A 23,419-nucleotide genomic window follows, 5' to 3' on the forward strand; every position below is an offset into this window, starting at 1 on the left:
GGATGGTGGTGAGGGAAGAAGTGTGGGGGCAGGTGTAGTACTTCTTCCGTTTGCAGGGATGAGTGCCTGGAGGGAGGTCGGTGGGGAGGGATGGGGGGGAATGAACGGACAAGGGAGTGGCGTAGGGAGCGATCCCTGCGGAAAGCCAAGAGTGGGGGGGAGGGGAAGATGTGGCTGGTAGTGGGATCACATAGGAGGTGGTGGAAGTTACGGAGGATTATACGTTGGAGGTACTGTCATACTGGATTATTGGAGAAGTGGCTCCAGGGCACTGTGCACGTTTCTGGTTGCCACTCTTTAGGAAGTATGCCTTCATGCTCCAGCGCGTGCAGAGGAGAATCATGATGTTTCCTGGATTGGAGGACATCAGTTATGGGGACAGATTGGAAAGGCCAAACTTGATCCGCATGAAGGAGACTGAGGGGGTGGCCTAATAAAATTATACAAGATCGTAAGAGACGTACATAGGTCAGACAATCAAAATTTATTTCCCATGATAGGGGCCTATGTTTAGTTTGAGAGCAAGGAGGTTTCAAGAGGTATTAAGTGGTAAGACCATAAGACCAGAGACATAGTAGCTGAATTAGGTCATTTGGCCCATTAAGTCTAATCTGCCATTCTATTAAGGCTGATTTATTATTCCTCTCAAACTCATTCTCCTGCATTCTCCCTGTAACCTTTGACACCCTTACTACTCAAGAACCTATCAACCTCTGCCTTAAATAAACCCAATGTTTGGCCTCCACAGCCGTAGTCACAATGGTTCCACAGATTCACCACCCTCTGGCAAAAGAGATTCCTCATCAATAATCTGTTCTAACGGGATGCCCTTGTATTCTGAGGTTGAGGCCTCTGATCCTAGACACCCCCCCACTATCAGAAACATCCTCTCCAACGTCCACTCTAGGCCTTTCAATATTCGATAAGTTTCAATGAGATCCCCCCCCGCCCCCAAAGGGTGCAGGCCAAGAGCCACCAAACTCCTGAGATAAGCTTCAACCTCAGTGAATGTTTGAAATATGAAGTGACCTACCAGAAAAAGTGGAGGAATCAGATATACTGTGATTACTATTTTTCAGATGCATTTAGACAGACACTTGAACAGGTGAAGAGTTAAAGGATATGGTCTCAAAGTGGCAAATGAGATGAGTGTAAATAGTCAGAAAGGTTCACATGGACATGGCAAGTTGAAGGGCTATTTCTCTACTGTACAATTCTATTACAAATCAGACAAACAGATCACTAGACACTTTCCCTCTTAATAAAACTCAATTTTTAAGCATCCTCAGAGAGCAGAGGGAAAAGCTCTTTGATGTATATAGAACCTATAGAGATTGTGTCTAATGATATTGAATTCTACCTTTCTGAGTTCCCTTGAGTCTAAGATAATTACAATGTTAAACCCAGAGTCTGAGTGTCATTTGCACCCTTAGAAATATTACAGCCATTAATTTACCCTTTGCGAACACGTGGCATCTTTGAAATTCCAACTTCTTTTGACTTCGCTATAGAAACCCTGCTACCCAGTCCGTCAACTATCTAGAAACACCACACACATGAACAAGAGTGCATATTTTACAACTAAATCGAATATTACCCACAATAAAAGAAAAATAGGTGTCAGCCACAGTCCTGGAGTTCATTATTTTAGCTGGGAAGGTGAACAGACAGAGTGTGGCCCACATCACTGTCATTAATAATCAGTTCCTGTTACTCACATGCAGGGTATCAGAGATGCGAACCCAAGCAAATAGGAATTTGCAAGTGAGTCAGTTTAATAAGCAGCAGAGTGGTAACAGAGTATTGTTTAATTCTGATATTCAGCTGTAGAAAATCCAGCAGTAATTACAACCCTCAATTGTCAACAAAAGTCCCTCAGAAGGTAACGGTGCACTGTGACACTTCTGTGCAGATTCTACAGAAACTTTGGATGAGGGCAAATGGATGGTTAGACTGAGCTGGCCAAGAAGATGTCTCTTCACAGACATTGTACTATCCGACTTCACTTTACCCATTCAGTCACAGTTTTTGATTTCTGCTGATCAACTCATTTGCTGCTGAAAATTAGCTATTACAAATGTGCTATCTCAGCATTTTTAATTATTGAAGATATTAAAATTATTAGATGTTCTTTTTTTAACTTTTTCATTTAGTCTCTTTTTTCATTTTCGTTCCATTGCTGTTATGATTGTGGAATTGAATCCACCATTCCCTCTAATTTATACTTCTTACCCTGATCTATTAATTTCACAAAGCATTTGTTCAAGTTGTTAAGGAGGTATGCAATGGCCTGCCCTGCACACTCAGACCATAGTCAGCCATTTTCTCATCTGAAACTTCATCAATTCATATCTGAGAAAAAAAACTGCCAGCCAAAAAAAAAATATTAAGAACCTAAGGCAAGAGCAAGTCTAAGTAATGACAAATGCTGTAACAACTGGGACAATAGTACCGGTGGCGGGTTTGGGAGAAGATATTAAACAATCATACAGCTGAACTATCAGTCTACATAGGTTTCACACAGAAGGCACCGTAAGTTTATCAGAGCACACACAAAATGCAGGAGGAATTCAGCAGGTCCAGCAGCATCTATGGTGATAAATAACCAGTCAACATTTTGGGCCAAGCTATTCTTCAGAAGTGGAAAGGAAGGGGGAAGAATACAGAATAAAAAAAGGTGCAGGAGAGGGGAAGGAAGCTAGCTAGAACCAAGAGGGCTGAAGAGGAAGGAGTCTGATAGGAGAGGAGAGTGGAACATAAGAGAAGGGGAAGGAGGAGGGGACCCAGGGAAGGTTAAGCAGGTGAGAAGAGGTAAAAGGGAATAGAAGAATAGGGGAGGGGGTGGGAATTTGTTTTCATGGAAAGAGAAATTGATGTTCATGCCATCTATATCAATCATGCATATGTTTTAATTTCACATTTTCCTCTCAATAATTCCAATGCCAATGGCACCTCCCCATTGCATTTACCTCAGTATACAAGGTCAGAGATGAGGAATTTATTTAGTCCCAGGCTGGTAAAATCTGAGGAACTCATTGCCACAGACAGCTGTGAAGGCCAAGCCATTGGGTATATTTAAAGTGGAGGTTGATTGTTCCTTGATTAGTAACAGCATCAAAATTTACTGGGAGAAGGCAGGAGAATGAGGTTGAGAGGGGCATTAAATGGAATGGTGGAGCAGAATTGACGAGCCTATTGGCTGGATTCTGTTCCCATGTCTTCTGGTCTAATGGCCTTTGTATTCATGACAAAATGCAGGAGGACACATAATGAGCTGTCGTAGAGCTGCAGACGAAAACCTCAAAACAATGATCAAAGACCACGACATCTACAACAAACATACAGAATAGTGGCAAGTGGATGATGATGCATCATTTGATAGAGAGCATCACCTTTAAGTGGTAACCGAATCAAGAATGTAATTTGTGGTAGAGCACAATAGCTGAAGCAAGATCCCATTAACAACAGTAATTTGCACTGATCGAATAATTTTCTCTTTTTGTGATGTGTGAGTGATAAACATTGGTCAGGACACAAACAATAACTCCCCTCATTTGAAGTGGTGCCATGGATTTTTATGTAGACCTGAGAGGAAAGATGATTCTCCATTTCATGTTTCACTCAAAATGGAGTGCAACATTTGCATGTTACTGTACTGAATTACCACTGTTCACATGGAGTGGGATTTGAGTCTGTAACCCTCTGTGCATAACAAAAACAATCTACCCTAAATGAGCCACTACAGACTTTGCTTATGTTGTCTCAAGCAATATAGAAAGTAATTTCTGCAACATTTCATACAGACTGTCATTAATGTTTCTTCACTTATTTTTTTTATTTATTGAGATGCAATGCAGAATAAGCCCTTTGAGCTGTGCCACCCAGCAATCCCCTGATTTAATCCTAGCCTAATCACGGGACAAATTACAATGTCTAATTAACCTACCAACCAGTACATCCTTGGACTGTGGAAGGAAACCCGAGCATTCAGAGAAAACCCACGTGGTCACAGGCAGAAGGTATAGACTCCTTACAGTCAATGGTGGGAATCGAACCCAGGTCACTTGTACTGTAAACAGTTGTGCTAATTACTACGCTGCTGTGCCGCCACAGTATGGCCAATATACCTGGAGTCAGGAGATTCTGAACAGCTTTATTTCACACATTTAACACAAATCCTTCCAGGTGTGTGGATGCATGTCATCTGCGTATGCACACATGCATGCCTTATTCTCACCGCTGAAAAGAAAGGTTCAAATAATATCTGAGTGCTTCAGGTTACATTTTCACTTCTTTTGGGTGACTACCAACTCTTTCTCTGGCTTATACAGAGTGTATCCTTTTCTCTTTTTATTTTAGTCCCCTCAAGGACTAAAAAATATTGCATATCGGAAAATGAAACATCATTGCTTTGTTTGCATTGGTTTGTAAGTAGCAACAGGTAAAGAGTATCTGAGTGACATGTTATTATATCCACAGGACGGACTCTACAAGAACACATGGCTAGAGCTGGTGACGTGGTCATTATTACGTTGCTGAATTTGGGGGCTGGAGGTGCACAAGTGGATTGCCTCATCAATTCTAACATGACAATACTACAAAGTACTTTGCTGGTTGTAAGCAAATTGGGATGGCTTGAAAGAGATGTGAAGGACTCCATTTAAATGCATCCAACTGAGGGACCCCTAAACTGAGGAATCAATAAAGAGGAGAGAGCAAGTCCCCCAAAATATTCCGAACACCTTTGGTCCAGATTGCCACGTAAATTTTACAAATGAAAACCAGTCCTCTTAGAACAGTTCACTTGGGATCTGTATATTTTCATATAATGTTTACTGAGGCTTCAAGAAAGGTTTCTCAAACTTTGCACACCATCTCAAAGTCTGAAATTGCAGGCTGCACTTTTATCTTCTGAGGTTTTTTTTCACCTTTGCCTCAAGTCACATGTTTTGAACTGTGAAGGGCTCTGAAAACCTGTGCCTGCCAACTGCCGGGGGCGTTCAAAGACATTCTCAATCTCTCATTGCTACAGTCAGAAAGAGCGGCAATTACTGTATACCAGTGCCCAAGTAGAGAAGGGTGAGCTGCTTTAATGTCTATCATCATAGCACTCACATCTGTAGTGATAAAGAGCTTTGAGAGGGTTAGCTATGGCTAGAATTAACTCTTGTCTCACCAAGGACTTGGACCCACTGCAATTTGCCTATCGCCACATTAGGTCTATGGAGGATGTGATCTCATTGGGTCTCCATGCAGCCTTGGATCACCCGGACAATACAAATGCCTATGTCAGGGTGCTGTTTATTGACCACAGCTCAGCGCTTAACAGAATCATTCTGATCGCAAAACCCCAGAACTTGGGCCTCTGTACCTCCTTCCGCAACTGGATCCTCAGCTTCCTAATCTGAAGACCACAATCTGTATAGATTGGAAGTAACATCTCTACCTCACTGACAATCAACACTGGCACACCTCAGCAATGTGTGCTTAGCCCACTGCTCTACTCTTTCTACTCCTATGACTGTGTGGCTAGGTACAACTCAGACGGCACCTATACATTTCAGATGGAGACAAGAGGGCGAACAGGAGCAAGATCTTCCAGCTAGTTGAGTGGTGTCATAGCAACAACCTTGCACTCAACATTAGTAAGACCAAAGAACTAATCATGGATTTCAGAAGGGGTAAGACGAGAGAACAGATCCGTCCTGTACCCAGTATATCATGGATTTCAGAAGGGGTAAGACGAGAGAACAGATCCGTCCTGTACCCAGTATATCATGGATTTCAGAAGGGGTAAGACGAGAGAACAGATCCGTCCTGTACCCAGTATATCAATGCAGCTACAAAGAAGGCGCAACAGCGGCTATATTTCATTAGGAGTTTGAGGAGATTTGGTATGTCACCAAAGACACTGGCAAATTTCTACAGATGTACCGTGCAGAGCATTCTAACTGGCTGTATCACTGTCTGGTATGGTTACTGCATGGGATGAAAATCACCTGCAGGGAGTTCTAAGTTTAGTCAGCTCCATCATGGGCTCCAGCCTCCATAGTATCTTTGATATCTTCAAGGACCAATGACTCAGAAAGGCAGCATCCATCATTAAGGATCACCCATCACACAGGACCTGCCTTGTTCTCATTGCTACCATCAGGAAGGAGGTGCAGGAGCCTAAAGGTACACACTCAGTGATTTCGGAACAGCATCTTCCCCTCTGCCATCCAATTTCTGAATGGACATTGAATCCATGAACATGACCTCAATATTTCTTTATTTCTATTTTTGCACTAGCTATTTAATTTAACTATTTTATATATATACTTTCTGTAATTCATGTTTTTTTCTGTTTTTATGTATTGCCCTGTATAGCTGCCACAAAGACAACAAATTTAATGACATATGTCCGTGGTATTACACTTGATTCTGGTTCTGAATACCTTTTGCTCTCTCCTCATTATTCCATTCATAAAACCGGCATCTAACTTTGTTGTTTCTCACTCCACAACTGGTGCTTAGCCTCTTGAAAATTTCCAGAATTTTCTGTCTGCATTTCAGATTCCTTGTTATATTGTTCCCCTTGTAAATACTTTCCTTTGGAATAATGGACTTAGTGAATCCTTCTCCAACACAGACAAAAAGCAATCAGATTTCATTTGAATCTTTCTTCACATGGATGCAAGCTGATATTAATATGCTTGTAGACATATTTAGTTTAAATGTGTATTCACAAATGTAAGAATATTATCCTGTTCTATAATTAAAAATCACTAACAATTGCACAAGACTCAGTTTAATAGATATATACCCACTGAAGTCTTACAGTCTCTGTGGGAACTGCATTAAAAACAATCAGAATTCTCAGTGATCAAATTAAGCACACTGTGACTGACTATTACAAGTATTCATTAAAAATATGGCAATCCAGTTAACACACAGAGTAAATATTATGTACTATTCTTTGGAAGCTGGAGAATGTAACAGAAGAGGCATCAACTGGCTATTTGTACTACATTGACTGATCAATTTTGTGGTTGACAGTCCTAGTGCTCCGACTTGGTGTGTTGGAAGGGGTTTGTCTTGCCATTGTTGTGTCTACTTAGTTGTACGTTGGCTGTGTGCTGTTCTGCTGAACATTTAGGGCATGCTATGTTGGTGTTGGAAGCATGGTGACATTTGCAGGCTCATTTGGTTGTTAATGGAATGACGCATTTCACTGTATGTTTCTAGGAAGAGTATATTGACTGGCCACATCACAACCTGGTATGAAAACACCAAAGCCCTTGAACGTAAAACCTTACAAAAAGTAGTAGATACGGCCCAGTCCAATACGGGTAAAACACTCCACAGCATTGAGCACATCTATACATCTATCACAGCAAAACAGCATTCATCATCAGGGACTCCTACCACCCAGGACATGCTCTCTTCTCACTGCTGCCATCAGGAAGAAGGTACAGGACTCACATCACCAGGTTCAGGAACAGTTATTACCCTTTCAACGATCAGGTTCTTGAACCAAAGTGGATAAATAACTTCACTCAAATTCGCAGTCCCATCACTGAAATATTCCCACAACCTGTAGACTCACTTTCAAGGATTTTTCATCTCATGTTGTTGATACTTAATGCTTATTTATTTATTATTATTTTTCTTTCTTTTTGTATTTTCCCAGTTTGTTGTTATTTACACACCGCCTGATTGCCCAAGTTGGTGCAGTCTTTCACTGATTCTATTATGGTTATTATTCTGTCATGGATTTATTGTGTATGCCCACAAGAAAATTAATCTCAGTGTTGTATATGGTGACATAAATGTACATCGATAATCAATTTACATTGAACTTTGAACTAGTCCTAGTGAATCATAAATCTAATCTTGAATCTTTATCCGTGGCCTAAAATATTTTTCTACTTCTGTCAAATACTTTCATAACCAGAAACCTCAATATCAGTCCTGAATAAACTGAGTACCTCACAGTTGGAACATCTCACTCAGCTAATGGTGCAAGAGGTGGAGATGAGAGAGGACCTATAGCCAGAAATAGACTGTGTGCTATTCTGGTAGAATCTAAACATATTATAGCAATATTCCAAATAAGCTCTTGCTTTTCCAGATGTGAGTAAATCCTATCCTTAAGAATATTCTGCAATAATTTCCCTACCATTAATGTAAGGCTCACCAGTCCATAATTTTATTTTGCCCCTATTTTCCTTCTTAAACAAAGGAACAACATTGGCAATTCTCGCTTCTGCAAGATCCAGATGCAAAAAGACAATGAGGGAAAAAAAGCAAACACAAGAGATTCTGCAGATGCCGGAAATCCAGAGTAACACATGGAAAATTCTGGAGGAACTCAGCAGATCAGGCAGTGTATTTGGAAACGAATGAACAGTCAACGTTTCAGAACGAGACCTTTCATCAGGACTGCATTGACTTGGGGATTGTTCTTCTTTTAGCAAGTGTGAACAAGGGAGTATTCTGAAATCCTACATCTTCAAAAGGCGGCATCCATCTTTAAGGACCCCCACTATGCAGCTCATTCTCTCTTTACGACTATCAGGTAGAGGAGCCTGAAGATGCACACTCAGTGTTTTAGGAACAACTTCTTCTCCTCCATCATTAGGTTTGTGAACAGACAATGAACCCATGAACACTCCCTCACTACTTTCGGTCTCTTTTTGCACTACTTATTTATTTCTTTATATACGCGTGTATATTTCCTAATGTAGTTTATAGCATCGTTTATGGACTGTGCGGTACCGTTGCTACAAGACAACAAATTCGACAACATATGCTCACGGTAATAAACCTGATTCAGAAGCACTGGATGTCACAACGTGAAAAGATGGTGGAAGCAGAAAGCCTGAGTGCATTTAAAGGCATTTGGTAAACATTTGTGAAGTCAAAATTTGCTGAACAATGGAGCAGGAAATGGAAAGTGGGACTAGTCTGGTCCACTTTTATCCAGATGCATATGATGGGTCTAATAGCTTTCTTCTGCTATAAATATTAACGATTCTATGATTCCCTGATACGATCTAAAGTTACTGCAGAGCAACTGAAGCTCAGTACACCCAACAAAGGGTTAATATGGTTTTTCTGAGGGTGCGTTTGTAAAATGTGACATTCCATTTGCTCGGGTGCAGTGGTCAATTCAGAAAAGTATACAACTAATTTCACTTTAATTAACTAGAATTGTGAGTGACTCTGGTAAGTTTTCCAAAAAGCAATCACAATGCTACCCCTCATAACCCCTCCACTGCATATGCTGCAAGATCCATTTAATCTTTTTTTTTTAATTAGCTCTGTTTATTGAAATGAAGATGTGAAATGAGACCTTCTGCCTATCAGAGGTGCAGCAGAAAATAAGGAAGGAAACAAAGGTGATGAATAGGTGACATGGGAGATCTGTCGGTGATTGCGGCACCGATCCAAATGCACTCCCAACAACTCATTTACATTGACATTTTCAAATGGATCCCCTGACTATGCCTGAACCCCCCATTAACACCAGCGAGGCCACACTGGCAATAAAAAGTGCTCTTTTGCATGATGCATTTCTCAGTGAGAGACAAGATTTCAAACACAAGAGATTTGGCAGATGCTGGAAATCTTGAGCAACACACACAAAATGCCGGAGGAACTCAGCAGGTCAGCCCTTTTCCTGTTAGATTCCTTCTTCTCCAGCCCTTTTCCTCTTCTGTCTATCCAGCTTCTTACTTCAACCTCCCCCCCTCCCACCCACTCACTTTCCCCTTCATCCGGTGTACTTATTTATTTATTGAGATACAGCATGGAACCACCCAATAACACTCGATTTAACCCTAGACGGGACAAATTACAATACCAATTAATCTATCAACCAGTCGTCTTTACTGGGAGGAAACCGGAGCACCCAAAGGAAACAAGTGCAGTCAAGGGGAGAACATACAAACTTCTTATAGGCAGCAGCAGGAATCATGTAACACCTCTCAGATTGTAATTCTTCCTACCCCCCCCCCACTCTCTTATTATGGCTTCTGCCCCCTTCCTTTCCAATCCTGACGAAGGGCCTTGGCCCAAAACAGCAACTGTTTATTCCCCTCCATGGATGTGTTGGTCAAGATTTCAAACAAGTGCTTTCCCATAGAACGAACTGGCTGATTGGCAAATGAAGGAGAGGCTTCTTCATGCAAAAGTGTGGTGAGAATGATGAACCTGCTGGCACTGGGAACGGTGGAAACAAACAGTATAGTTACATATAAGAAGAGGCTGGACAAGAATGAGAAGGGGCCGGGAATTGAAGGTTTTGATAGCAGATTTAAATTAGATGAGTCTGAAGAAGCTCAAGTAAAGCGTAGACTTCATGAGCTAAATGGCCTATTTCCTTGTCATATAGTAGCAGTAGTAGGCCTCTGTTAGTCTGGATAGACTGTGGATTTGCACCTTGGAAAGTTTCCAGGGCGCAAGCCTGGGCAAGGTGTTTTTTTTTTATATATGGAAGACCGACAGTTGCCAAGCTGCAAGTCTCCCCTCTCCATGCCACCAATGTTGTCCAAGGGAAGGGCCCTGTCATATATAGTATTTATAAAATCAATAAACCATAAGACATAAGAGCAGAATTAAGCCATTTGGCCCATTGAGTCTGCTCTGCCATTCCATCATGGCTGATTTAGTATCCCTCTCAACCCTATACTCCTACCTTCTCTGTGATCTTGGATCCCCATTACTCATCAAGAATCTATCAACCTCTGCTTTAAATATACTAGATGACTTGGACTCCACAGCCGTCTGTGTCAATGAATTCCACAGGTTTACCAACCTCTGGCTAAAGAAATTCCTCCTTAACTTTGTTCTAAAGGGATGACCTTCAATTCTGAGGCTGTGCCCTATGGTCCTAGACCCCCCCACTATGGGAAACATATTATAGCGCCATATTCTAAGAGTGCCACTTTAGTCCTGGATCTATGGTTAGCTTGCAAATTTACAGTGAGGGAGTAGGGATCTGTGACAGGGGAATGGAGGACAATGTGTATCTGGGTGGGTGGGAGGGAGGAATGGGGCCTGTTATTCTGTTGTTCTATTGCTCGTTGTGTTCGGTGATGTCCTGATGAGCATTGTGGGCGTGTTGTGTTGTCACTGGAGTGCGTGGTGGTGCGTGAGAGCAGCCCTCAGCACATCCTTAGGCTGTGCTGGCTGTTGGCATAAACACCACGCTTCTCCGTTTGTTCCTATGTACACGTGATAAATAGATCTGAATCTGCCGTCAGAACAAACCAAAAAAAAAACAACAGTTCTTGGTTGGGAGAGGGGACAAAGCGAGTCAGATCATTGGGAAAGCAAAAGGAAGAGGAATGCAATGGCCAAGAAGCAAGATGCAAACTCAGTAGGATTCCAGTGGAAAGACTTGATTGGGGTGAGAACGAGTATGTCTCCATGAAGGCCTGTGGCCGAGATTACCACTCTTTATTAAATTCACCTGTCATAAGCCCTGCGGCCTCTGGGGTTTGTTATAGAGCACTGAGATTCTGGGGTTCCTGAGCACCTGTATATACTAATCATTATGTTAACTAGAGCCTTGGGCTTTCGGTTTAATCTTGTCAGAATCAGAATCAAGTTTACTATCACTGGCATATGACATGAAATTCATTAACTTAGTGACAGCAGTACAATGCAATACATGATAAATACGGAAAAAGAAAATAAATTATTGTAAATATATATTTCAAATAGTTAAATTAAGGTAAGTAGTGTAAAAACAGAAATATATTTAAAAAAGTAGTGAGGTAGTGTTCATCGGTTCAATGCCCATTCAGAAATCTGATGGCAGAGGGAAAGAAGCTGATCCTGAATTGCTGAGTGTGTGTTTTCAGGTTTCTGTACTTCCTTCCTGATGGTAACAATGAAAAGAGGGCATGTCCTGGGTAGTGGTGAAAGTAGTGGTGCTTTTCTGAGGCACCACTCCTTGAAGGTGTTTTGGATACTATGGATATTACTAGCTTGTCAAGTTAATTGTGACTGGCACGAGATTCCCACAATCTCTGATTATTTAAAGAAAACTCTGGTTCAGTGCCTTAGTGGAGTCATTGTGTTGGAGAGAATGGGTTGTCTCACGGTGTTGCTCAGTCGCTCCTCCAAGGCTCTGCTGGAATTCCTATGTCTAACCTTTTGTTTCTGTCTATTCATGGGGTTTCATCCGTTCCTCCACTCGAATCGTGAGCCTGTTGCCCACGGTTCCTGGGTTGAGCCGGTGACAGCAACACCCCGTGACAGAGAAAGCCTTCCGTTCCTCTGCACTTGGAACAAGTCCTGCATCAGCACACCGTGCCACCACCTCAAAACGGCAGACTGTCAATGAGACTCGACTGGGGCAGTATGTGCCCTCGCCCCTTTCCAACTCGTATTCAGCACCAATCAATAAAATACGAAACAACCCTCTATCTGTGGGTCCTTGGGTTTTGCTCATCCTGCTCCTTTCAATGCACTACTTCTTGAGGTAGTCAAGAAATTAAATCAAAGCTGGATTGCCACTCCTGATATTAGCAACAACCTCCATATACATCACATTTGTTATAGCACCTTGCAAGAATATTACCTGACCACAAAAAAGGAAAATAAAAGCATTTTCCCAATCCAACAGCACTTAGAACATATAACTTGGAGCACCCCACAGACAAAGGTAGCTGCACTGCTATGACAGGGACTTTTAACAAGGAGTCTTGGATATGTTTCATCTGTCTAAACATGATGCTGCATTGTAACAGTGGAATTATTTTGAAAAGAAAAGAGACAGAGAGTGGTGCCCTGACCCCAGATAGACACCCCGACCCTCCCCAAGCAGCTAGCTGTAAGTTTTAGATGTGTCTGAAATAATTCCAAGTAGCAGAGAAAAAGAAATCATTTCATCCATGCAAAGCCTTCTGATGTCACGATGGATGGGTGACTCTTACACCATGTACAGCTCTGAGGCTCCTGCAACAGAGTTCCACTCACAATGTCCACAAACCAATCTTGTGTCCATTAATTAAAACACCATTCACACGGCGCATTCATGCTCTAAAGTCAGATGAGCTTTGTAATAAACTTGCAATTTTCATGCTCAATCACTATTCATTTCTGGCCTCCTGCTGACAGTTGTGAGCTGTGCTGTTGGCTTATAGCAATAATCGTGTCTTACATTGCTGAACATCTTGTTAAACTATCAAAGATTGTCACACAGAACAATGCTTTAAAACAACATCGCTGACAGCTAGATTCAAACAGGCTTTGAGGGATGTGTTTTCTATTATATATGGCACGTTATTTATGTATGATGTGGACACATAGTGACAGACTCATTCACAGAGTGGATTTGATGGAGGCTGTGTACAAGACAAAATCAACATCCCCGACATTCAATAATGGTGATCTTTTTCCCCCTATAAAGTAAAGGGGATCGTTTGAACACAGTGATTTTTCTTCACCAGCTTGGTGGTGAAACTACCGCCCAGGAAATTTCCGCGCCCACTCTTTGAGCTTCTTCCTTCTTCAGGCAGGATGTAAAGAGAAAGGTTGGTTACAGGCCGAGTCGAGGCGGTGAGGCCCAGGCCCCAGGGCGCATTGAGAGGATTAAACCTGATGTTTGGCCATCGATTTAGGCACTGGGCCAGATTGAAAAGATCAGGGTGTTGGGGCCTGAGATGACGTACAGGCCAGTTCAGGTCAATGTTCCGCAAGATATACTCAACTCTGTGCTCTACCAACCTGAACTATGGGACTCTCTTGCCGACTTCAGTTCAGAACACTACTTGCTTGCATATTTTTCTCTCTCATTTTGGGTGTTCGACTGTCTTTGTTTTATATGGGTCCTTTGATTTTTCTATGGGGTCTTTTTTATGGACATAATGTGTTTTTTTCTCTCTGCACATTGGGTGATCGATGGTCTTTTTTTATAATGAGTGTTTTGGGGGGGGTTCTTTCTTTCATCACTGCCTGTTAGGAGATGAATCTCAAGGTTGTATAATCTATACATACTTTGATAGTAAACGTACTTGGAACTTTGAAGACTTATGTCCCACACCAGCAATTTCACGAACAGTATTACCCCACAACCATCAGACTTCAGAATCAGCATGGATAACTTCATTTACCACTCACAAAATGCTGGTGGAACTCAGCAGGCCAGGCAGCATCTATAGGGAGAAGTACTCTCTCCTTATCTAATATTATGAAAGTTATTATGTGTTCCACCAGCATTTTGTGTGTGTTGTTTGAATTTCCAGCATCTGCAGATTTCCTCGTGTTTGTTCATTTACCACTACTCTGATCTGTTTCTATTACCTACAGAGTCACTTACAAGGACTCTTTATAACTCTTGTTCCCACTACTTCTTTTATCTGCAGTTTGACTTCTTTTGCACATTGGTTGTTTTATGTACAGTTTTCCATAAGACCTATTTTATTTAAGTTTTCCTGTAAATGCCTGCAAGAAAACGAATCTCAAGGTAGGAGAGGGTAATGTATACATATTCTGATAATAAATTTACTTTGAACTTTGATGTTTGTTGAACTATGGGTTGTACAATTTTAACCTATAATCTTATTAAGGGGCAAAGCAGGTTCAAGGGGTTAGATAGCACCCTCCTGCTCCCATTTTGCATGTCCTTATGAATGATGAGAGCAAATGAAAATACTCAAACTCAACTTAGTTGTTATCCATTGATGGTAATCTGAGAATCATGTCACAATGAAATACCCCCAACACAGCCTCCTGTAGATAGAGTAGTCTCTTGGGTGAGGTTCTCAAAGGCACCCAATCATGTGTCTGACATGGTCCTCAGGGGGGAAAAATGAAATAAATCTACAAATATTGCTGCAAACTGGATGATCTGGTGGGAAATTGGACTCAAACACCAGGGACCAAAAATCTTTTTACCGCTGCTTACTTGAACCAAGGAACCATTGGTGCATTAACGTCTGTCAGATTCTGGAAATGGTCTGGGTAGTGGTGAAAAGAATTTAAACTTCTCAGCAGTGCAATGATATCGCAATCGCCCCACCCACATTTCAACATGCGCTGAATGCTTCAGTCATCGTTTTACCTGCACACCAATCTGGCCCAAACCATCTCGCTATAATCACTGGGTCTATAGCAGAAGAGCATCTTTGTTGCAGAGGAATCCCCAGCCCTCATAATACACAAACATTGAAACTTCATTCAATGGTTCAATTTAACGTCGGAGAACGTATACAGTATACAACCTGAAATTCTTACTCTTCGCAGACATCCACAAAACAGAGAGAAATAAAAAGAAAGAATGAACGACAGAAAAATGTTGGAACCCACCCCCCCCAGCCCACTCCCATACACAAGCAGCAGCAAATCATCAATCTTCCTGCTCCCCCTCCCCACACTTGCTCCAGCAAAATGCATCAGCCCCCGTACCACCCTCCGTGCAAGCAATAACAAGCCCTCAAAAACTATAATCTACAGTCCATCAAAAACCACTGTCCATCCCAACACTTTTGAACATCTCAACAGGCCCTCTTTCTCACTAACGAGGGAGAGGTACAGCTCCTGCCACAGCGAGAGGGGAGGCCAACGGCTTGCCAGTTCGATGCCAACTCCAATTTTATGTAAGTATGTGGCGTTGGTTGAAAGTGGAAGATATCAGAATCAGGTTTATTATCAGCGGCAGGTGACATGAAATTTGCTAACTTTACTGATAGTTCGCATTACTGGTGGAATACTAGTGAAGTACTCTAGTAATTGGGCAAATGTAGGTAACAAGGACATTCAGTGACGGGGGTGAACAGATCACTGGCTCCTCATGAGAGTCTGCACTCACCACTTCTTCCCTGTCCCTTTGCCTCTGGGCAGGCAGACATCACTGAGCCATCACTTCCCAAGAACCCATCCTAGTGTTTAAATTCCCAGTGTAGTCAAGACCGTTTTTGAAGCAATCAGTTCATTTTTTCTCCCCCAATGTTCATGTATTGTCTAGTAGTTAGGTATCCCCCCTTAAGAAAAGCTTTGCCCATCTTATAGAGTGAGATTGCTCAGAAAAAATTAAACAGCGTGAGAGGAATTCGTAGTCAAGCAATCAATCTGAAAGGAACAGAACTTCAGATAGGGATGTTGGCCAGAAAGAATTATAATCTACAAATCAGTGAATTTGAATGAGTCAAGGACAGTGGACGTAGACAAGCTAATTCTCTTTATTCTTGCCACAAGGCTGAAGGAATGGAGGCTGCCATTTTGTAAAGCTGCTCTGTAGCTTCCTTAAATTCTGCAGATGCAGGAGAACCAAAGCAACACACGTAAAATACTGGAGGAAGTCAACAGGTCAGGCAGCATCCATGGGAATGAACAAACAGTCAATATTTCAGGCTGAGAACTTCTTTAGGACTGGAACAGAAAGGGATGACACCAAAATAAAAAGGTGGGAGAGAAAAGGAGGAGGATAGCTGGAAGGAATTAGCTGAAGCCAGATGGTTGGGAAAGGTAAAGGGTTGGAGAGGAAAGAATCTAATAGGAGAGGAGAGGAAAGAATCTAATAGGAGAGGAGAGTGAACTAAGGGAGAAAGGGAAGGAGGAGGGCACTGGGGGAGGTGATAGGTAGGTGAGAAGAGGTAAGAGGCCAGAACGGGGAACAGAAAAAAGAGGGAAAGGGGAAGGAGTTTTTTTTTTACCGGAAGGAGAAATCAATACTCATGCCATTGAGTTGGAGTCTATCCTGATGGAATATAAGGTGTTGCTCCTCCATTCTGAGGGTGGCCTCATCATGACACAAGAGGAGAGGAGAGCTCCATTTTGTGGGTTGTCTTGTGAACCGGTATTGCTCAGGAATAGCTGTATCAAAGTGCTTGAAAGTGGACACACTGATACTCCCGATAATTTGCCAGAGTAGAGATCAATTCCAAATACTAAATTATTTGTGAGGTGCTCTTTGGTACGATAGAACATGTTAGTTTATGAATAGTGGGGTCTGTGTCTCCCCTGAGTAACTTGAGCTTAGTAACTGTCTGGTCTGTTCTGATTTAGAACAGTGACATAAATTACCAGTTGTCACTCACTGAAGAGGGCAACAAATTGATGTTTGCTGCGACTACAGCCGATAAGAAACTGACACAAGTTATTCAAATGACCTCAAGCCAACAAGATTGGAACAGGGCATTTGAGCTGATAAGAAGTGTGAGGAGCTTTGAATGCAAAGCAGCGACAACTCATGAGACCGACTATTGCAGTTACCGAGAACCCCATGTCAGACACGTGCAGATCACATTGGTACCATGAGGAATTCTGACCAGCATAAACTCTTTTGCCTGGGTATTACTTTTTCTGTTCTTCGACTGTTTACAAAGGGTCAGGGAAACCTAGTAGTTGTGCACACAGTTAGTCATTTTGTAAATTCACATGCGTGTTAGTTGAGACAATAAAGATACTTGTCAGGATGTACAGTTTCTCTCTGTGCCTACCTGGTCTTTATTACTAAGGAGTAATCCTTGTAACAGGGGTGAATCCAATCACTACCACTCAAAACCCCTTAGGTGTGAGCACCTCTGCCCATCCACCTAAAGCAGAACCTCCCAGTGGCCAAATATTTTAATTCTGATACCCATTCCCCTTCCGCCATGTTGGATCGTGGCCTCCTCTTGTGTCATGATGTTACTCCGTCAGAACCTGTCGCCTTGCGAGGGTTCACCCTCTTAGAAGACAGTCTGACATTGGCCTCCAAAACAGAGATCACGGGGTCACCGTGTGCTGCAGTGACCCTCATAGCTGTAGTTTTATTCTCCCTTTCAAAGCAAGCGTAAAAGGCACTGCTGCTCCTAGTTAGAAATGATCGCATTAATTCTTCCGTGAGATGGAAAATCAATTCTCCTTATGAGATTGCTTCTGGACCTCTGCCCACCACCCACATTCCCATAATTTAATGTTTTGAATCACATACAAAAAATAGAATCCTTCATTTCTATTACTTTTGAATCCTTAAACAGAAGCAGAACCAGCTCCTGCCAGGCTTATGCAAAGGGCGGGCTGAATCTGAAGACTGTCACTATGTCAGTGCCATCAATTCTTCACGCTGTCGCATTTAACACCTAAAGATCACGGAGGAGGCAGGAGAGCAGCATGCTGCCATTGTACGGAGAGTGCAAGATGCACTTCGATTCAATACCGGCAATTAACTCTAAATACCAGTGTTCAAACATTGTCAATTAACATGGTCCTTTATATCAACCATGAGCCATCTTTATATTTTACACAGTCAAGTGTGAGCACTGTTTAAATGTCAAACACAACATTAGGACTGCATTAGAATTTAAATCCAGCAGTGGGTCCCCTTGGGTCATAGGCTCTTTATAAAGGAGGCAGGTATTGTAGCAGGCATCAGTTCATTCTTGTGACTGAAGTAAAGATTTCAAGGTTTTTAAAAAATGTATTAGCTACAGCAACACTGAAACATACAGTGAAATGCATTAATTGAGTCAAATCAGATTAGCGAGGGTTGCGCTGGGAAGCCCGCACGTGCTACCAAGCTTCTTAGAAACCAGAGCACTTGGAGAAAATCCACACAGACATGGGAAGAACATCCTTACAGACAGCGGTGGGAATCAAGCCCTGATCTTACAACCAGCACCATTTGACGTTAGTCTAACCACTGCACGACCATGCCATTCTTCAGGAATAGTAAGTCATTCCTGCCGGACTGGGCTCTGATTGTTCCCATTTAGCTTGCTTGAAGCAGGCAGGTGAAAAGGAATAGCTTTCAATGCATGAGGAGACTGCAGATGCTGCAAACCGGAACACCAATCTGCTGAAGGTATTTGGTGGTTTGAGCAGCATCTGTAGGGGGAAAGACATTGTGACTCAGGGTTTCATTCTGAAATGGTGATATTTCCTCTATCACACACCCAACCTCCCTTCAACAGATGCTACTCGGCCCATAAAATTTCTCTGCAGGTGTTTCCAACAGGGGTCCATGGGCCTCTTGCTTAATGGTATTGATTCAAGGCATAAGAAAGTTTGGGAACCCTTGCTCAGGCAGAATTGTTTACTACTAAAACTTTTAATGTATGTTCTGGAGACTTCACGCTGTCCAGTGTTGGGTAACGTGGACAGACACATCTATTTTCCTTGTACCCTGCTTGATTTGGCAGAGGTTCATGTCCTTCTTCTACCCCTGTATGTGTACACAACATCATAAACCTCCTAAGCTGGAAAAAGAGAACAGAGTAATGCCAGAGAATGACAGAGTAATATCAGTGAACAAAGTCCATGGTAGGAACTGTTATCAACTCCAATTTTTTGCAAAGTGAACTGAGTGATCTCCACAAGAAGGGATGGATAAATTGTTGTGCTGCGTAATGGCTTTTGTTAAGGCACTTTCTGATTTTGGCTGATAGTGTTACTTCAACTTTCATTTAAAAAGAAAAAAAATGGCCTCATTATAAGTGCACTGATCACGGAGCTCTGTATTTTGCTTTTTTCCAACATGTCAAAGCTTATTACAGATAATGAGGTGGTCACAATTACAAATTGATCTCTCACATCAGTGCTGAAGGCAACAGAGCTACTGTGTGAGGGGGAAAGAGCTTTAATATCACTGACATACATATGCTGTGAAATTTGTTGTAATGTGCAGCAGTACAGTTACAGGCATCTGTCAGTCTCAAGACACCATTGATTTGTGTCTTGCAAAGTTTCCAGGGCGCAGGCCTGGGCAGGGTTGTATGGGAGACCGGCAGTTGTCCAAGCTGCAAGTCTCCCCTCTCCACGCCACCGATGTTGTCCAAGGGAAGGGCAAGGGCCGATACAGCTTGGCACCGGTGTCGTCGCAGATCAACATGTGGTTAAGTGCCTTGCTCAAGGACACACCACGCTGCCTTAGCTGAGGCTCGAACTAGTGACCTTCAGATCACTAGACCAATGCCTTAACCACTTGGCCACACGCCAACACAGAACAGTACAACACATAATAATAAGACTATGAATTACAATAAGAAAAATGCATAAAATTAAATAAGTAACGCAAATATATGAGGATATGGGGAGAAGGCAGGAATGGGGTACTGATTGTTGATGATCAGCCATGATCACAGCGAATGGCGGTGCTGGCTCGAAGGGCCGAATGGCCTACTCCTGCACCTATTGTCTATTGTCAAAGAGAGAGCAAAAAATAGTGAGGTAGTGTATGTGGGTGTCCATTCAGAAATCTGATGGCAGAGGGGAAGAGCTTGTCCTGAAAATGTTCTAAAACAAGAGTGTTTGCAACAGAGTTTGTGATCATAGAGTATCCTGCTGTAAGAGATTAAGAGATACAGCATGGTAACAGGCCATCCAGTCCCAGCAAGCTCATGCTGCCCAATTACATTCATATGACTAATTAACCTATGAGTTTGTGTGTCTCTGGAATGTGGGAGGAGACTGGAGAACATAGAGAAAACTCACGTGGTTACTGCGACAGCACATAAACTTCTTACAGACAGAACTGAACCTGGGCCACTGGCACTGTAATAGTGTTACACCAACCACTACACTACTGTGCTGACTTAATGTTAAAAAGTTACTGAGGTGGGGTGTAAAATGCTTAGCAGTCAAACATGCTGGGAGACGGAAGTGTGAGTGACTGGGCAGCAGGTCATCCTTAAACCAAGTGCAAAGACAGAAGGGACAGAGCAGAATGGGGGACTGGACAGTGGGAAGGGAAGCACAAGCACATGTTATAAGAAGAAGCCTGACAGATACTAAATGCTGAGCAGAATGTTTATTAGAGGTATGATAACTAAACAGATAGAAACCAGAGATCTGGAGCAATGAACTGATGTGGCACAGTCGAATCAACACCATGGCAACTGGGGCATTAAAGTTCAACTGGCTAAATGAAGACAATAATATGATTTTCTCACCATGTTGCCATTCAGACTTCTTTGAATTTTCAATTAAAGCTGTTCTCATTACCAATAACAATGAAACTACGGATTGCTATTAATTTATTAAACTAATAACATTTAGTTTATTAAACTACCTATTTCTTGTAAATCCTGGAAATAATAAACTACAGGTATTAAACAACTGGATTGTTTGTATGAGCGGGCATGGTAGTATAGTGGTTAGCATAATGCTATTATAGTAACAGCAACCCTGGGTTCAATTCCCACCACTGTCTGTGAGGCGTTCATACATTCTTCCTGTGACTGCATTGGTTTCCTCCAGATGCTTCAATTCTCTCCCACAATCCAAAGATGTAGGGGTTAGTAGAATGATTGGTCATAGACATAGACATTGGGGTATAATTGACCAGCATGGACTTGTGGGACAGAAGGACCTGTTTCTATGCTATACGAGGGGTGATTGATAAGTTCGTGCCCTAGGGTAGAAGGAGTCAATTTTAGAAAACCTAGCACATTTAATTTTCAACATAGTCCCCTCCTACATTTACACACTTAGTCCAGCGGTCGTGGAGCATACGGATCTTGGACCTCCAGAAAGTGTCCACAACAGAGGTGATTGATAAGTTTGTGGCCTAAGGTAGAAGGAGATGAGTTATACAGATCTCATTCAATTCTTTGAGTGATTATGCAGAAAGTTTGGTTAATAACTCATCTCCTTCTACCTTAGGCCACGAACTTATCAATCACCCCGATGAGTTATTAACTGATGAGTTAGTAACTTCAAACTTTCTGCTTAATCACTCAAAGAGTTGAACTGCTTCTGCATGTAACGAGAGCTGCATAACTCATTTCTTTCTACCTTAGGTCACGAACTTATCAATCACCCATCCGTGGACACTTTCTGGAGGTCCAAGATCCGTATTCTCCACGACCGCTGGACTCAGTGCATAAATATATGAGGGGACTATGTTGAAAAGTAAATGTGCTAGGTTTTCTAAAATTGACTCCTTCTACCTTAGGCCATGAACTTATCAATCACCCCTCATATCTCTAAATATATATTTTTTTAAAAACTCAGCTGGCTCAGCAATGAAGGAACCATGCTACCCTTGACTGGAACAGCCAAATACATCTTCAGACCCACAAGTGTGGTTGGCGCAGCAGTCAGTTCAGGGGCCACTGGGAATAGACAATACAAAGCAGCCATGCCAGTGATAGCTACCGGCTGTGAATGAATAAATAAAAAGATAAAGCTCCCATTGTGAAATGGGGGAGAAACAAGGAATTATAGTGGAGTCTGAAAATGAATGGAAATATTCTTCCACCGTAATTAGTTAATAACCTCAAACAGTTAGCATGGGTTCCTGGTGGTCATGATGTCCAGGACTGACCAAACAACTACACTGCTAGAATTTGTTCATTATATATTCATTGAGGTACAGCATTGAATAAGCCACACCACCCAGCAATCCGCCTTAGTAGAAATGGAAAATTTATCAGTAAGTCCTCCACTTATTGCAATGTGACTTAAACAATTCAAATATAAATGAATATTCCAGGCATCCAGCATAGGAAGTAGTGGAAAATCATGTAATGTATCATCGAGGTCACTATCCATATGTTACGCTCGCAATTGGTTCAGGTTGTATTACAATTTCTAATTCATAGATTATGCAAGTACTTTGCCGCAGTGATCCCCATCTTACCACTGATTACTTTGAGCAGAAGATAGATGTAAAGACACTAAAATTATTCTGTTCCAGCTACATAACTATTTGAATTAAATCGATGGAATTGATGGCAGCACCTATTGTGGAGAATTTCAAGGGAGCAGATTACTTCCCGATGATTAACAACTGATTGTGTTTAATGTGGATGTGATTACCATTCATTTTTGCTCTTGATACATTGACACACCGACTCAAACAAAACAATAATAGAATTCTTCATTGTCTCATCCTTTCTATTTGTTGACCTGAACTCTTGAGTTGATCATACTTCAGCACAATGACAACAAATTTCAACCAATGAAATCCCAATAACTTATTCATTTTCTGATAAATCATGCTGTCTTCAGGAAACTCCACCCCCCCCCCCCCCATCCCATGCCTCCTTTAGCACAGTGAGATAGTTTGCAACAACATGGAACCAGCACTGCAGACTCTTCCTTGTCATTACTCACCCTTCATTCCAAATTTAGAACGCCGTCCATATTTGTTAATCATGATGAACAAGACAAGCAGGAGGATGCACGCAAAAGCTGCAAGTCCAACAGCGATCGAAACCTGTTGGGGGGAGCATAGCAGAGCATCAGAAGTGGTGCTTCTGGACTTCAAAGCACCTTGGCCCCCACCATCATTAGGCAATCTGTAATGTTCCTTTGATGAGAAGCAATCTGCTTTCTCTTTATTTCTTTGAAGTATCAACCATCAAATATTCATGCAGCAAAATCTGATTAAAGTGACATTCTAATTAATCAAGTATCAAGTACGCTCATATACTCTACACTGGAATAGATTGAGCTCCAATGTGGGCAATGGCTCTGCAGCTAATTACTGACCGGCTGT

The 23,419-nt window shown here is 42.0% G+C and overlaps 1 protein-coding gene across 2 annotated transcripts in view; it reads right to left on the minus strand.

The window, feature by feature from the left end:
* Positions 1-23,419, minus strand: part of LOC140718912 (NT-3 growth factor receptor-like) — an 878,600-nt gene that overhangs the window by 332,423 nt on the left and 522,758 nt on the right. For both annotated transcript variants that reach the window (XM_073033211.1, XM_073033212.1), the window contains exon 11: positions 23,035-23,137. In XM_073033211.1, the coding sequence (XP_072889312.1) occupies positions 23,035-23,137 (103 nt within the window). The remainder of the gene's footprint in view (positions 1-23,034; positions 23,138-23,419) is intronic.

The sequence above is a fragment of the Hemitrygon akajei genome, chromosome 30, assembly GCF_048418815.1.
Source record: "Hemitrygon akajei chromosome 30, sHemAka1.3, whole genome shotgun sequence".
In the NCBI taxonomy this organism is placed as follows: domain Eukaryota; kingdom Metazoa; phylum Chordata; class Chondrichthyes; order Myliobatiformes; family Dasyatidae; genus Hemitrygon; species Hemitrygon akajei.